Here is a 17,236-nt window from a genome sequence, read left to right as displayed (position 1 = left end):
GAGCACAATGAGATGCTGTTTCGTTATGTGTCACGAAGAAGCTCGTTGATGTGACGTCTTTCGTTCACGGTTAGCAAATCGGGGACAATCAATGTCTTCGGTGGCATCCCGACGCTGAATACACGGTCGATCCTGACGCTATCGATGGCGAACAACTGCATCATCGCAAAGTGCATGATATCGCGGTTCAGCTGACGCTTGATCTGCTTCTTGGTCCTCTGTACACGTCGTCGGCAGACCACGTAACTTTTAACAGATTAAACATTTTGTCGAAAGACGACTTTTGAAATATTGAAATATCGAGGAGATATAAAAATGTTTTTATATATTTTATAATTTAATATTCTCTGAATATTTACGATATTGACACATTCACTGCTATTAACCCTGTGTCGTCTTAATTATGTAAAATTTAGTTGCTGAATGTTCAACGATAATTACAGCCATAATCGTTAAATGTTTGATACGCGTTTTAACAGAAAATATTTAGAAAAATAAGTAAACAACGAGGTTAACAAATATTATCAATTAAATTAAGAATATCTAGGATGAAAGGATATTAAAGAGCAAGGAGAGCATTTCAGTCTTCAAATAGGATGTCACCTACGTTGAATTGTTAAGAATATAAAGAAAAGGTAAAAATTTATATCAAAATATCGTAACAGCAAAATAAGAAAATTAACTTTGCCTTTAATATTTTTGAAACTATTCTGTATTGAAAGTAATATATAAGTTCTACCAAAGGACAGAAGAAATTGTTAAAAAGCTATCCAATTTAATTCCAAGTCAAAGTATAATTTAGTAGAAATAATGATATTTATTTTCGCGAATGAAATAATCCTTACTAAGGTAGATTTTTAAGAGTAGTATAACTTGGATGTATCGAGACATCGCTTCTATACAATTCCGGATATAATTTCATATGTTTCGTGAGATATCTCCTAGCACGTGGTTTCGCTGCAGAAATATCTTCCTTCGTTTCGGTCGTAAGCTCTTCTTTATCATGATCCAGGTCATTTTCCGTATCCACAATTTTCTCTCCTTCCTGATCGGTCATCGTGATACATAAACTACGAATTCACACAAAAATATCGACTTTTTTTTTTTATAAATCATTTACCTATGAATCATTTATGAATGAAACCCAAGCAATTCTCATTTTCTAATTTCAATTCAATGGGCGAAAAATTCATAAAAACAGTATAAACAATTACACAAGTCAAAGATTTTCCAAAGTGTTTAGAATAATTAATACATTTAATTGTTTCTTCAAGTGTACTTTATCGAAACGAAATATCACAGAAAACGATTACTCACGCAGGATAAAGCTAAAATTTGAAATTAAATGGTCGAAAGAAGGGAACGTGATGATCGCCATAAACGCGCAGCTCGAACTGGAGAATTTTTCGATGGTCGATTCGGCGAGTCTGACTGGTCTCTCCGTTGATCCGACGAAAGTTGGCCGATCTGCAACGAAGTGAGCCCCTGTGCCTCGTACGGATATCGATTTGGTTTCCAGGTGAATCAATAGAGATTCGGTTCATTCTTATTCCAATGCGTTTGCCTGTGTACACGTCGAACCACCGAACTTCCCACACAGAACCATTAATCCATTCCAATTAGTCGACTGCGAGAAGATTATGCGGTAATCTCAGGAATTTGCCAGTCAGATAAAGTCACGCCGCGACGAAGCTCACGAACGATCTATGACTCGCGTTCCATTTGTACGTTGCACGATAGTTCGTGAAGATACCTGTTTAGAGAATTAAATTAATTTCTGGTAATGGAAATGGCAGGTGTACAAGTTCCTGTTGTATTTATATGTAACACACTATTATCGCAGTTGTACTGAATTTGTCGTTTGGGACGAATCTGTAGAGTGATACGAGTGAAGTATGTAATTACACGATCCTTAAGACGAACCGAATTAATTGAATTATGTTTATTATACCTTTCCACGATGACATTGTATTTGAGGTAAGTATCTACTACAGAAACAATAAGAATGTGGTTTTGCATTCGATGAGAAGTTACTTATGCAGCAACTCGATATGATTCCTTTATTTGCATATGTATAATCTACATTCAACTTTAAATTGATTTCTTAATATTTATTTATATTTACAAAGAACTGAGAAATTTATTTTTATAAAATATCAAGAAAGGATAAATGTCATTTTACTTTAATAGGGATGCATGCCTCAGCGAATACATAAAGAAACTTTTGTAAGAAAAGTTTGTTACGATGTTGAAAAATACGTAAAATACACAATTTCTGATAAGATGTAAGTATAAGAGATCTCTTGAATGTATCATAAAGAATTAGAAAACTTTTTCGTTTGTGATAGTGAAATATACATAATTATAAGCATTAAATAATATATAATGAGAATAACAAAATAACGATACAGTAATGTATATTTCATTTAGCAATTTTTGTCATTTTTATCGATTACACTTTTTACACGCAGAACGAAACGACATATAATTAAATTAAACGCGTGTTGCGATGACAATGTGTATTTACCAATGTGAAGAATATTCATGAAAATTTCTTTAGTCTTTTTTTCTGCTTCATACATCACTAACGAGGAAAGTACATATAATTTTTCTTAAAAAATATAATTTATCATATACATAAGATAAGAAAATTTTATAAAAGTGATTAACCTTTTCGTGATCTTTAATCAAAATCATTGACATTGTCGAAAATTTCTTAATCCGTGAGATTTATCTTATTTTAACCGTTCGAAAAAGTTTAATAACGTGGGTATAATCACCGTGACAGTCATCGTGTTAACAAGTTCGTTTCTCGATTATATCACAATTTTCAGACTAGCCTGCGTATAGAATCAAATTTCTGAATCATCGATAGCCAGTCACGGCCATATCCTGAAAACAGACAAGAATTTTAATTAACGTGTATCGTACATAGTCCATTGAAACTGCGGTAAGAGCTTCATCGCGTGCTATTGTCTCGGGAAATAGACGCAGAGCACGAAGGATATTTATCGAAGCGCTATCGAGTCCTCGAGGGGTTGGTTTCTCGTTTCTGTGCGACGGCATATTGCGCACCGCTCCTAGGAGCTATGAAAATTCGATTACAATTACGCAGACATGTCGCCGACAACTTCGTTACCGCATCGATTAAACCGTGCACGGTTTCGTATCGGCTAAGTAATCGTGTACTGCAATCGATAAACGGTAGTTGCAAACACACGGGTCAACGACGAACTTTTGCCCTTTCGTCTACTCAGCTATCATCTCGTTACAACGCGTTAGCTAAACAGAATTTCTTTAACCCGGTATAATTGCTCCGGTGATAGTCAGCGTGCTAGAAATTGCGTTAAAAATAAACTGTTGCCCGTTTAACTCTGGTCGCGCCAACGTAGGGTCACTCAGGAAGCCTAATATAAGTACTTGTGGCATTTATGGAAGGGATTTAGCTTTGAAAAAGGAAATTGTTAAATTACAATTTTTATTACTTTAGTTTCAGAGTGTTTTATTTAATTGTTGAGTTCATTTAATAAATTCAGTATCTTCTGCTCGTGACGCTGTATTTGGTTCCTTATTAGTACGATTAGATTATGACTATGGTCATCGAACTCGTTGAATTGTTTAAAAACTATGTATATTAATAATGATAACGAGTATATATAAAAGTGTATAATTGTCTGGGTAATTCAATATCAAGGAATTAAGTAGAACGAAAAAATTGCATGATCTTATTCCTAATAAAGTTTCAAATCAGACCATCCGAGCTCAATATCTTCTAAATAACGTTAGAATCTAGAACAATCTAGAAGCGTTTAGAATTTAATGATACAGCTTTGATCAGGAATAATTGCATGTTAAATAACGTTGTATTAATTCGCACAGAACTGGCCCTTGACAAGAAAGACCGCCGCGTCTGAAATTCAAATCTCCGTACAAGCTTCTCCCGCGTCCGGCTGCGCACATACGTGCCGGTCGCCACAGCGAATAAGACGTCCCCGTCCAACGGAACAGAACGTTGTACGAGCCACAATAACCATGCTCCAACTTATTGATATTTTCTGGAGAGTAACGAGCGCGACACGAGTGAGACGGGTATGCCGCGCGAAGCGTGTAGCTCGGAAGGGTGCGAGTAGGACGCGGCGAGGGTGAAGAGGGTGCGCCGGAGCCCTCGTCACGCCCGCATGCTCAACGTGTGCAGTCTCCGGGTGTACAGCTGATCGCGAGTTCCGTGATTCGCAAGCAAACAGGCGCGCTATATCGTCGTGATCACATGTCAAGCAATCCAGTGATCCCTTTGAAACTGACCTTACTTTTTCCAACGAATCACTTCTAAATCGCGTTCTTAGCATCCGAGTCGAGGATGTTACGGCGATAGCCGGGTATTGCACCTTTGGAGAACGCGAAGGGTCGTCTTCGTGCACCCATCTTCAGCTTCCGTTCAGTCGCGTAACCGTGGAATGTACGTGTGAATGTAATTCTTGTACGTGTGAAAGGGTTACCGTAGCGAAAGAAGAAGAAGAAAAAAAAGGGGCGGCTGTGCGTCGTATAGCCACGCGATTTACGAATCTTTGATCCCTATCTGGATGTCGTTGGTTGCCGTGACGTCGTCGTTTAGAGACGGTGGACCGAGAGACGGGACGAGCCGCTTCGAGGCCACGGTTTCGAGGAACACAGTTGCCCACGCTCGATAATCCCGATAAGCTCGTATATGATGGCCAACGAAATAACACAGAGACCGTACAGGTGCGTGATCGCTTGGTCGCTTCGAGGCTTTTCCTAAAGAATACTTGCTGCGAGAATCACAGCTCAGCCGGCCACGAAGCCGCTCTCTCTTTCCCGATAAAGTACCTGAACAGCAGCTACGGCGATTTTGTTAAGCGATCCTCGCGACTGTTGCTCGATATTGGCATATGACTCGTGGAAATTGGGACAGTGTACGAAGATCGTAGAGAAAAAGCGCGATGAGTTACATTTCTTATTTCTCTATGAGTTTTCAAATAACATGAGAAGCGTGTCAAATTGTATCCATCATGTTGACGATATTACCAATATCGTTGTCGGTGATATTATATTGTGGTCTTTTTAATTTAATTCATTTGGCTCTACTTAATTTTGAAATTAGACATATATTTTCACCAAAAAATATCGATTACTACAGTACCAGTTCTAAAAAACGTACGAAAAAGATTTATATCTTTCGGTTTAATAGGTTGTATCTTTTCAATTATGCAATGGTTAGGTAATAATATGCTTCGAATCATCAAGCAACATGAGAATCAGAAAATCAATAATAACGGACGTGTTATGTTTTTCCAAAATTTTTAAAGATCTTACACAGCTCTTATCGGGTTCGATAGATAATTATTGAGACAATTGTGCAGACAGGTTAAATGTTTCGTAAGAAAGTTCGGAAATTCTTTGCACGAACATCGACCGTAAGTTGCATAAGCGTGTTGCTAGTGTTTTAAATGACGTAATTGACGACCGTACTTGACCAGATTCTGGCCAATTTATCGATTCCGATTAAATATTATTGTTGCTAAAGCAACTCGTTTATAGGACGATCGATTATATTTTGCGCACTGCTCTCACATGCATGCTTTACGCTGCTTATTAGCAAGATCGATTAAGACAAATATTTCCATTTTATGATCTATAGGTTTACGTCTAAGATATAAATCTGTGTTCCGAATGTGCCAATCAGTCGTCAACATTTCTATGCGTATTATAAACGGACTATTCTTTGTTTAAATAAAATATACGCGAGCTGTTCAGAAATTAAAATAACGAATTTTATTTCTGGAAAAATTCTTCACATCTTAATAAAAAAAAAAAAAAAGAAACGAAAAATTCCGAAAATAAAGCACGTATCTCAATATATATGATAACATTTAAAATATACAATGTATAATACTATTTAACGATTTGCCCGAGTCTCTCTCATTTCACGCTGGAAAAGCATTCGTTATTATACTACTAATTAATTAATTGGTATAATTGGTGTTCAACTTTTTAAAAATCAAATAATTATCGTCGATGGAGTGGACCAAATTGATATCTCTTCAACATTGTACGATAACATATTTATTCTCCTAACATATAGAGTAACAATCAGACTGTGGATTTTTATTCGTTTATAAAAAATTCGAGGATGCAAAAATAAATAGAAATATCCAAAGTAGAACACTGATCGTAATATTTAGTAGGTGAAACAAGCTTTGTTTATATCTCATTTCTTTAATTATGTTCACAAATATGATACGAGTCTGTATAAATACACGCAGTCGAGTAATAATAAAACGGTTTCTAGTTGTCTTACTTAGCACAGTAAGTGTTAATTAATACTAACTTGACAGTGAAATATCGTAGCACATTCTTTTACTTGCATAAGTAATATCGCATCAATGATAAAGTATATTTCTAATTTTATTTCAGTTTTAATTTTAATTTTAATTTCGTTTTACATTTTCATTTAAAAGAATAGTCTTTTTATAGAATATACGAAAATCTTTGTGGGTGATCGTATATAAGCTTTTAAATATCGGTATTAGATCTTTGGATATCGTTGTACAAATTTTATCGAGTGGAAATTTTTCATGAAATTTTATAATAATCATTTGCTTTTAAGAACAACGTTACCAGTTCCGGGTCATTCGGAAGTGAATTTATGCTCGGTGATATCACTGGGCAAAGACCTCAGCAAGATCACCATGCCGGTCATATTCAACGAACCACTTTCCTTCCTCCAACGTGTCGCAGAGTACATGGAATACGCGAAATTGCTTAAGCTAGCGGCTCAAGAAGAAACTCCAATTGGAAGGTTGCAGGTAAATGGAAGTTTTTATTACGTTGCGAAAGTTGTTTGAAGGAAAATCTTTTTCCTTAAGCGTAAAAAATATTCTCTGTGTCGTAGTACGTCGCTGCATTCGCTGTAAGTGCTTTGGCTTCGAACTGGGAAAGACTTGGCAAACCCTTCAATCCGATACTCGGTGAAACTTACGAGTTGGAGCGCGAGGACTTCCGGTAAGTGGCCGACCGTCCAAGTTATCAAAAACATTTCAGTTTAGTTTAGTTTCTGCGTCAAAGTTAATTAAGTATTCGATTGTTAACGCGGTCTCTGACAAGTATTATTCGAGTATCGACTTGTGGTTTAATGAATTTATCAAATGACAATAGCTAGATGAATTTTAATTAAATTGCTATACCGAAGATTAAATTTAATAGTTTGTGGTCGAGTAGTTGCCGAGTAGGTAACAAGTACTCAATTCAGAATGAAGTTTTAATATTGAATTATTCTATCGAAGTACTAGGTTGTCCGAAAAGTTTCTTTCGTTTTATAAGGAAATAATAGACACACGATGTTTGTTGTTTTATATTAGTTTATTGAATTATCCACGAACGTAGTAATAGAACTTTAACGAAATAGATTATACCTAATTCAATAAAATAATATTAAACAGAAATTGTTGTTCATCTATCGTCGTCTCATGAAACGAAAGAAACTTTTCGGACAACCTAATACATTTCGTATTGCGATTATATTCCAACGAAGCATCTGGGAAGTTATTCTTCGAGAATATCCTAGAAACGATTAGACAACTCCAAAGGATTAAAGTCTATTTGCCATTAAGCATGGAAACAGCGCAATCTACCAATTTGTAACATTATCGAGAAAATGTAGGAACTCGTTCACGCATGTTTACTCTGTGTCTTTATTTAGAATAGTCTGCGAACAAGTGTCGCATCATCCACCGGTATCCGCGTTCCACGCGGACAGCGAGGAATTCACATTCCACGGCACTATACACCCGAAATTGAAGTTCTGGGGTACATCTATCCAAGTACATCCAAAGGGTATTGTCACCGTCGAGCTTCCTAAGTAAGTGCCCGATTCGTTTATTGTTGCGTATATTGGGTTGGCAACTAAGTGATTGCGGATTTTGTCAATACCACCTAATGACAAAATCCGCAATCACTTAGTTGCCAACCCAATAGAATTACTCTCGAATGTACTCGAACAGTAAGAAAATTTGACTGCACGTTCGAGTAACTTGTAAAAGTGACCACGTACATACAGCAATATACACATACGTAGGTATATTCTTTCGTTACATTTCCGTTACGGTTTCTTATCATCGTTCTCGTTGTACTAGAAGCTCTGTACAACCAGTTTCAAAGAAACAAATAAACAAAGATCTAAGACTAAAGGCGCCAAAATAATAAAAACTCAGTAAATAAAGATTGCATCCGGCGTTCTAAAGAAAGCACTTTGTACGAATTCAGATGGAAGGAAGCGTATACTTGGCAGAATATCAATTGTATACTGCACAACGTGCTGGTAGGCCAATTATGGATGGAACAGCTCGGTTCCTTGGAGATCAAACAAAGCGGCGGAGCGAACTTGAAGGCGACTCTGTGTTTTAAAAGCGCTAGCTGCAATGCCAAGGACCTTCATCGAGTCGAAGGCTTCGTAACGGATCAAGAGTAAGCTGGTAACAGTTTATCATCACTTGAATTTGCAAACGGTAACAGCGATTCTCCGTAGCAAACCGAGCTGCATGCTGATAGACCGTATACACGTTTTACACGCGTTTCGATCGACGACAGTTTCTATTCAAAAAATAATGATGGTTTGGACTTAAGTCTCGTTTGTTTACCGTTTAGGAAGAGGAAACTGCTATTTCTTTATGGAAAATGGACGGAGAGGATGATGGTGTGCGATCCTGCGTTGTACGAAGAAGCGTTGGAGAAGGTGAAACGCGAGGCAAAGAGTCCTCAGGGCAGTCCTGGCCATAAGAAGGTCCTCGCGAAACTGCACAGCCTCAAGGTCGGAGCGTTCAAACCCTCTCACCAGGTATTTGCGATATTAATCGAGGAATTTGATAGAAATTTAGTAGAATCGTAGTCTTTTTCAAAGAGAGAGATGAATAATATGTTTCTTATTTCTTTCGAGGATTTTAGTATGACACGATCCTTTTTTACTATAAGTTTTACATATTGATCGAGCTACTCAATGGAAATATGATAAAAATGTATTTCTATTTTTGTGAAAGTGGAATAAATGTAGGGAAAGATGCACAAGATTTGGATGTATGAATTGCTTGCTATGAATGTTCGAGTGTTTATGAACATGTATCGTAGTCTCTTGGTTTCGTATTTATTTATTACAAATTTTAATTCCGACACTTGACAGGAGATTTGCTTTTTTATGATAAATGTCAAACGTGTACGAGTAACTTTTACGCTTTAGGTATAACGCGAAATCAACTTGAAACGCATGATCGAGAGATAAAAACGATCCTTCCTCTTTCTGGGAAATTTCTCTAAAATTCGAGATAATTCCGATCAAAAGATAACACACACGCGTATAATGAAGTATTCATGTTTTCTGGGAAATTTCTCTAAAATTCGAGATAATTACGATCAAAAGATAACACACACGCGTATAGTATAAAAATTTTGCTTTCCATTCATCGGTTTTATGCTCTCAACTTTCAAGTGACTGTTTTAAAAGCGAGTTATATATGGATCATCATATGTTACCCCTATTTATACGTACCTTCATTCATTAAAGCATTGAATATTCAACAACTTCAACAAGTTCTCTTCGTAAAAAAGAAAAAAAAATCTCACCGTGAAAGGATTAGCAAATGTTTCACGTAATTTACGAACAGTAATTATATCGTGTCATTCTTCGAAGAAATCTTGCAGTTAAAAACTGATAATAATTAGAACATTCAAAATTTATAAAATATCGTATTAGGATTATTTCTAATGAAATATTTCTACGATATTTGACTCTAATAAAATACTGCTGCCTAAGCGTTCGCTCTATTTCGTTTTAACGTATTCTGATTTAGTATGTTTCACTGGAATATTTCGATACATTTGTTGAAACAATTTTCACGGTTATTTAAGGATGCGATCGACGATCCATCAGCGAGTATAGACGGAGACGATACTCCAACGATCGAAGACATTCCTGGATCGATTACTCTTTGGGAAGCTTCACCGAGGCCAACTAATAGCGCAGATGTAATAAAACCTTGTTTATTATTATTATTAGACTGCGGGTGTTTTATGCATTTGTGGAAAATTTGTAGAAAAATTCACAGGACGCATATAATATGCAAAAATGTATAAAGTATCCAAAGTAGAATACTACAATATTTAATAGACGTGACAAATCTCCGCTTTTAATTGTATTCACAAAAATATGAATTTGCATAAATATCCGCAGTTGTGTTCCATTGAATCATTTTACTAAACTTATTTCCTTCGATGCGCTGTGGCTCACGAAAGTATTTCGGACGCTTGTAGAAACGTTTTGAAATTTCGTTTGCACTGTAACGAGAGACGACTATCGTGTTGTATTCGTGAAATCTGAAACGAATCTGAAAATGGATATACAACAAGTTGCAAGGTATTTCGAAAGCATACACTTTACAAAAATGATCAAACCACTTGAACAGTCAATTATTCACTGTATTAATAAGCTACGTGTAACGAGACCATTGTTAGCTTTAATTATACGTTTAAGGCTACTGTTCGTGTATTAGTACGCTAATTTCTTTACTAATTGTACGTGCAATTGTTAGGGTTATTAGATGTATGAACAGAGGAACGCGTGGATAAATTGTAAAGTAGAAAATATATTTTAATACAGAAGTGTAAGTACAAGTAGGAATATAATTTGAGCTGGTCCCGATCCGCACGCTTCCAGTCTATTGTCTATACGCTGTCGATGGCATCGGTGCTTGAGAAAACTAAAAAGACCAGATGTAGAGTTTTCTTAGAAGTGCTGACCACTTCAACAGCAATCAATGTCTTGTAAATTCCATATAGATTTTCGAATCGATTTTAAATACTATTGTAATCACGACAGTCGTGTCTCGTCGCAGAGCTAACGAAATTTTAGAAAGTTCATAATGCATATAAATTTATAATACACACAATATATCCATAGGAAAATTCCGTGGTCAGCGTAATTAAATACTTTCGCGAATCACTGCATCAGCGTGACGTTTAAAACATTTGTCGGATCGTTTTCCAGTATTACCAGTTTACAACGTTTGCAATGTCGTTAAACGAACTGACACCGGAAATAGAAAAAGTTATATGTCCGACGGATTCGAGATTAAGGCCGGATATTAGGAAATTGGAGAACGGCGATCAAGATGGAGCTGCGGCTGAGAAGACGAGACTCGAAGAGAAGCAAAGAGATACACGGAAATCGCGAAAGCACAAGAAAGGAGACGATTGGACACCCAGGTAATAAATAATTAAAAATAATTGCATTGCTTGAAAGAATCGAACGATCGCACGATCTCCTACTTGATCTTTCCCATAACGTCATACAAATAACGTCATACAAATAATTTATCAAGCATATTGCATAACACTTTTTCACCTTTGATTTCCTCACCTGCTTATTTAGCGCAGCAGAGTGACTTGGTTGTTTAATTGATTTCACTAGATAATTAAAGAATACATATAATAACGTTGTTTAAATATTCATAGAAACCGTTTGAATATTTATACTGGTTTTAAACATTGGATCGTCACGATCAATTATCCAGATACCGTTTTTTGAATAATATACAGACGATTTTTCTTTTCTGTGCTAGGTAATTGATAACGACATGCTACTGTAATTATCGAATCTGTATATTAGAAGAGAATTTGTGCTTTCATAGTCAGGAAAAATATATAATATCGATCAATCTGATGTAATCGTTCTATTAGATTAGTTTATCTAGGCACGATGAAAAAGTAAGGTACCAATAAAAATAAATATTTCAGTTCGTTCAAAGTTATCATAATACCTTCTCATGGTTTCTAGCTTATTGAATTTCCTTTTCCTTTTACAATTATTCTTATATCGTGAGACATCTTTAATTCGTTCGTACTTTTACACGGAGGATTATGTAACATCATTGTCACGTGAGATGGATAAGTAAAGTTAGAGCGGATGTTCGACATTGTTCGTGAGTGTAAACCGTGTGACGATGCTCAGAGAATCTATTTTATGTTAAAAATATCTCCCGAAGTCCCCTCATGCGCGCAATATTTCCTTCGAACTTTGAAATTCTAAATTTTAGAAGGCCATCTAAAATCGCTCAGCTTCCTTCAAAATTATTCTAAAACTTTCGCTTCGTCAAGCTTAATCTCATTCAATTTTGTTTTATCAAGTATCAGTCTCTCCATTCTAAAATTAATATATATATATATATATATATACTATCTTGCTCTTTCAAGATATCGTAAATATCGATTATCGGATATGTCACAGGTGGTTCCAATTGGGCATGAATCCATATACAAACCAAATGGACTGGTTATACCGCGGAGGCTATTGGGACCGTGGTTACGGCAACATGGAAGATATCTTTTAATATACGTGGAAACCCTCATCCGGGCGGAATAATTAACGAGTAGCAGAATGGAAAAGTTAGCTCGCATGTCCTGGCGAGGAGTATTCAGACAAATTGCCGATATACTTAAATCGAGGTGGTTGCCCTTCTACCTTGATATCGTTCAAATTTTGTATCGTTGGTCGATTTGTTGTACTCAAACGATTTAAAGCCGAAGTTTCGTCGCTTGTATCGATACCGTGTATGTATATGTATCTACGAATAACAGAGAGTCAATCATACAGAAGGTGCAAGCACGACGCTCAAACACACTTATGAAAACATTGTCGTCGAGCACGTGAAGAATACACGTTTTAGGAGGATAAAGCGCAATAAGAGTAAAGAGCAGCTTTTTCTCTCGACAAGTACCATTGTGTTCCATCAAGACGATGACAGTTGTACGATCGATCAACGAGAATGGAACCGCGCCAGATTTCTAGGTCAAATAAATGCTCCGGTTGCGAGGAGCGAAACTTTTGTACAACGCGCAGCTTTACACGACAGGCACACGCTTATCTCGATAACGCGATCCCAGTACTCTGGAAATCTACGCTGTCGGTCAAAAGTCTGACATCGCTTTGCCAATCTGGAAAGAGATTTGCTATCGGTTTTCCAATCAGTTGTACTGAATCTTTCATCAATTCGCGTCGTTGATTGCAAATTGAAATTTAAAAGGGTTTTTGTAGAGCCTTCGATAATTTTCGTTCGTCAATAAATCGAGATATCGATTTCATTGTGTTACAAATGTCTTCTGCCAGCTAAAATGCGTTATTCTACTAAAATAAAAAAAAAATAGAAAATTGTAACACAAATGATTATCGATCGAAGACTCGACAATCACTGGATCGGTGCTCTCAAATAGAATAATCTCCTCTATCTCGATACATTTTTAAACATCTGATAGTTCCAAACTTTTGACCGATAGCGTATTTTTTCTCGTACTCGCACGAGATCGTCCTCCATAGATTCTTTCGACGCGATCCAAAAGAGTCACCCAAGCTGCGCCACGAAGAGAAAATACCAACGAATCTCTAATGTCCGATCTACTGTCGGATAGATCGAACCGGACGAGCAAGCTTACGCCTCGTAGAGCAATTCCGTATGCAGGTCGTACGTGCATAGTCTTTTTTAGGTAATCAAATACGTGTTCTAGCGCTCTATCTTCGAGTGCCATCGAGGAACGCGGCATAGCAGAATTTACGACACGAAGAAACGAACCAGATGACACGATCTCTGCTGATCGCTGTTTTAGCATACGAAACTACTCTCTTTAGTTACAATGTTTCGTCTATCATTTCGAAGCTGAAGAAAATCGAAGTATTGTTGTTTTCTTTATGCCATCTTTGTTTTTCCTCGTTCAGGAATGTGGGTTACGTAAATTTATTATCATTATACGGGCTGTTCTTTGCCAGAGTAGTGGCGGCCGGTAAACGGTTATAAAAGCTTCGCACGGGCGGTTAAGGTGGTTCCCATGGCACAAGGATAACAGCACGAAGTCCATCCGTTAGTTGATGTTCGTTGTAGAACGAAATTGTGGTGAACAAATAGCCGCAAATTTTTTATTACATAAAGACAGACACAATACATGTACGAGATATGACAGTAATGTTTCTAGAATAATTCGTTTATTATCGTTTTTTTTTTTTTTTTTTAATTATTACCGTTGCACTAATCTTTTTAACTAAAATCTAGGATCGTTTCCTGATTCGTTGTTCGTGTTATCCTTAATTAACATAATTTCTGGTATCGATGTTAACTAATAATAAACGATCAGATGAAGGTAATTGTCTATATTGTTGGATTTCCGCCCAGAATTATTCCTGAAGCTGTATCGTCGCACTTCGTATAAACTCACATACACAGGACATTTACAGAAACGGTACTTCTGTTCGATTTCCTTCCAGGAGAACCATCGAGAGATCGCAGCGATCGTATCTTTCTCACGCAAACACATTCGTTTTTACGATTACACATAGCACACAAGATCACTTCTGACACTATTTTTATAACAAAAAGAGAATTAAATGAAAGGAGAGCCCGGCCCGGCTCCCATAGCCGACGCCATCCTTCTCGATACGTTAGTTTTGACTAGTAGGTTTCTGTACATACAGCGACTGTACTATACACTTGTATCTAAATATTAATGATTTAGAAGGATTTTACGCGCGAGGCGGTGAATTCTAGCGGAATGAGCGATCGCTCGACCAAGTTAGCTCAAAATAGTTAGCTCAAGTCTCCGGGGAAGCTTCGCAACCACGCATCGAACGAGCAATAAATTAATATTAATCGTTATTCTTTCTTCGTAAATTCATTTGGTGTTGTTCAAACTTTTGGTCGGTTCGTTAGCATTTTTTACATTATCTGACTCCATTCAGAAGCGACTTTCGCTCGATGGTAATGGTCGATCATACGCATAGGGATTTCTTCAAGGTTACTATCTGTCGAAATTTGTGTCTATGGAGTTCACTGCGTATATTAATTGCATAATGATGTCTCTTGATATTTATTGTAAAATCTTACTGATAGATTCGAAGCACGTGATAATACTACTGGAAATTGGTCAAAAAAAATTGTCGAAATTTAAATGAATTAGGATTTGTAAAGTTGCCTTCGTTGCAGATTTCTCCATTTGATATCCGTAAGAAATATGCAGCTTATCTTGGAACGTATTTGCTAATGAAGTCAACGATGTAACTAATTTTTCTAACATCGTTACCTTTTATATTTTGACGACTAAAGATTGATTTACACTATTTTATTTTATAATTTTATTTTATACTACTTCGACCATAATCGTTTACCGTTCGTGAGAATCCTCGAACAGAGTTAGAAATATACAGTAAAAGTTATCTACAGAATTTTCCGATTCAGTTCCATAATTTCGATAGTAGGCTCATTTACGACAGCTAAAAGCCATGAAAGCCTTTATGCGCGTATGATCGACTAACCAATAACGATCGTATGACAATTTAATTTTTTCAAATAGCGTAGATAGTTTGATTCGAAATCTAAAAATAACGTAGATCTATTTGATACTCAGCAGTGCCAACACAACATGCTGATACAACATGCTAATTTTTTCTCGAACGTGTAACGTATAGTCGTACGTATTCACACATTTTCTGCCAGTTTCACCGGTGCATACATAGGGTTTAGCTCGGCTTATCGTTAGCGTGTAAGTGTCGTCCGGCCGTGTTTGTAATCGCGGTTTGTTAACGATTTGTTTACGCAAAACTATGTGGACATTTAGGCCAGTATGAGCTAAAAGTATGTTCATCGCTTTTGAGAAGCTAACATCCATCAAATCTTAGAGTTTGTTGTACAAAATCATCCAAATGTGTTGCTTTATAGAGGATCCTGATCAACTTTGACGAAATATTTGTCATAAGTGATACCATAATTGGTAGACGTACGTGTGTATTACAACTGTATGTATATTGTATTTCATGAATCTTTCCAGCTAACCACCAACTGCTTTTACTTTACTTATCGATTTCATATTTCATAAATCACTTTTGTTTAGGGATGAAATTGAGATGATTGCAACACCTTGGAGAAAGTAGAACATGAGGTAGTTTGTACATATTATATCGTTGGCCGACTACTTTATTTTTATCAATTAATTGCTACTGGATATGTCTTGTACAATAGAAGTTAATATTAAGACGTTTCTTCATTTCAGGGTAATTTATTTATATTTATATATAATTTGAAATACGTATTTTATATTGAAGGATTATGATATCATTTTAGAATATGACAGAGTATACGTATCTTTGTACAAAGCGGTTTCTTTATGAAATTAGTTGTGTAATAATTTACATATTATTTTTAAAAATCATACGCCATTGATATTACGTTCGTAATGTAAAAGACTTTAAATTTCTGATAATAATTTAAACAACTCTAATTTTTCGCCTGTACTAACTAACGTAGAAACAAGATTAGATGAATTAATAGATTTTTGGCTAATGATATGTTAAAAAAAATGTGATACTTGTAATGATAATTTAGAATATATGGAGTTCATTTTCAACTAAAGTCAATTGTTCGACTATTGTCGCGTAGACGAAGAAAAGAAAGATGTTATCGATAAACACCGATAAGATAGTCTCTCTACATCACAGCACATAGACATTAATTAATGTACTCGACAGTATTACTGCGAAACGAAACAGTATTACGCATGGATTATACATACACTTATAGGAATTGATCTCTGCGTAATAACAGACATTCTTACGCTTCTGTATAACGTTTCTGATGATCGGTATGATCCATTGACTACGAACGCGAATTGTTATTATTACACTAATAATAAGAACGGCAGAATATAAATATACTACTTGAAGAGCGCCAATAATATTTAGAAGAGCTACACTATCGGGGTCACGGACTGTAGGATATAATTGTATTTATGTTGCATAGGCAAATGTATGTATCTGTACATAGATAAATAGATATTAGAAATAAATGTTATAAAGAAAAATTGTCATTTTCTTTTATTATCGTAATGTCATAGACATCTATTTACCCACAAAATTTTATTCTTTTTACCATTTTCTACGGTAACTGTTCAAATATTTTCATCAATCATGTTATAGTGCCAGTTATACGCATATTTTCTTCACATTTTCAATATCACAATATCAACGTACAGTAGCTACAGAAACTAAAAGCATATTCCTTATTTTTCAATAAAGAGCTTTTTTTTATCAGGTTCTGCATTTTATTTCCATAGAACGATGAAATTTTTGTAGTCATATGAAAGTACTACTGAATGCTACAAAATTTAATATGCTCGAACCTAATTGATTAATACGTAA

General features: G+C 35.9%; 2 protein-coding genes across 6 annotated transcripts; one reads left to right on the top strand and one right to left on the bottom strand.

Moving 5' to 3' along the window:
• Window positions 1-9: 9 nt before the first annotated feature.
• Window positions 10-1,832, bottom strand: LOC141445744 (uncharacterized). The gene is made up of 3 exons (XM_074111689.1): window positions 1,318-1,832; window positions 846-1,070; window positions 10-246 (listed from the first exon to the last, which is right to left on the bottom strand). Exons 2-3 carry the CDS (start codon window positions 1,055-1,057, stop codon window positions 24-26), a joined length of 435 nt encoding a protein of 144 aa, XP_073967790.1. The 5' UTR covers window positions 1,058-1,070; window positions 1,318-1,832; the 3' UTR covers window positions 10-23.
• LOC139986510 (oxysterol-binding protein-related protein 2) lies at window positions 1,825-16,901 on the top strand. 5 transcript variants are annotated; one of them, XR_011799655.1, is made up of 11 exons: window positions 4,139-4,740; window positions 6,626-6,824; window positions 6,911-7,020; window positions 7,718-7,876; window positions 8,281-8,481; window positions 8,662-8,851; window positions 9,916-10,032; window positions 11,051-11,268; window positions 12,290-15,677; window positions 15,762-15,838; window positions 15,934-16,901. XR_011799655.1 is itself a non-coding variant. In XM_072001905.1 (9 exons), the coding sequence occupies exons 1-9, from the start codon at window positions 1,961-1,963 to the stop codon at window positions 12,390-12,392; spliced, it is 1,314 nt and encodes a 437-aa protein (XP_071858006.1). In that variant the 5' UTR covers window positions 1,825-1,960; the 3' UTR covers window positions 12,393-16,901. The 5 variants fall into 5 exon arrangements, 2 of the variants coding, with proteins under 2 accessions (XP_071858006.1, XP_071858005.1); XR_011799654.1 differs by having other exon boundaries at window positions 15,762-16,901; XR_011799653.1 differs by having other exon boundaries at window positions 12,290-15,838.
• Window positions 16,902-17,236: the final 335 nt, after the last annotated feature.

Source organism: Bombus fervidus, chromosome 4 (genome assembly GCF_041682495.2).
Source record: "Bombus fervidus isolate BK054 chromosome 4, iyBomFerv1, whole genome shotgun sequence".
In the NCBI taxonomy this organism is placed as follows: Eukaryota; Metazoa; Arthropoda; class Insecta; order Hymenoptera; family Apidae; genus Bombus; species Bombus fervidus.
The sequence above is the reverse complement of the archived record's forward strand: the minus strand, read 5'-3'. Positions and strand labels throughout refer to the sequence as shown.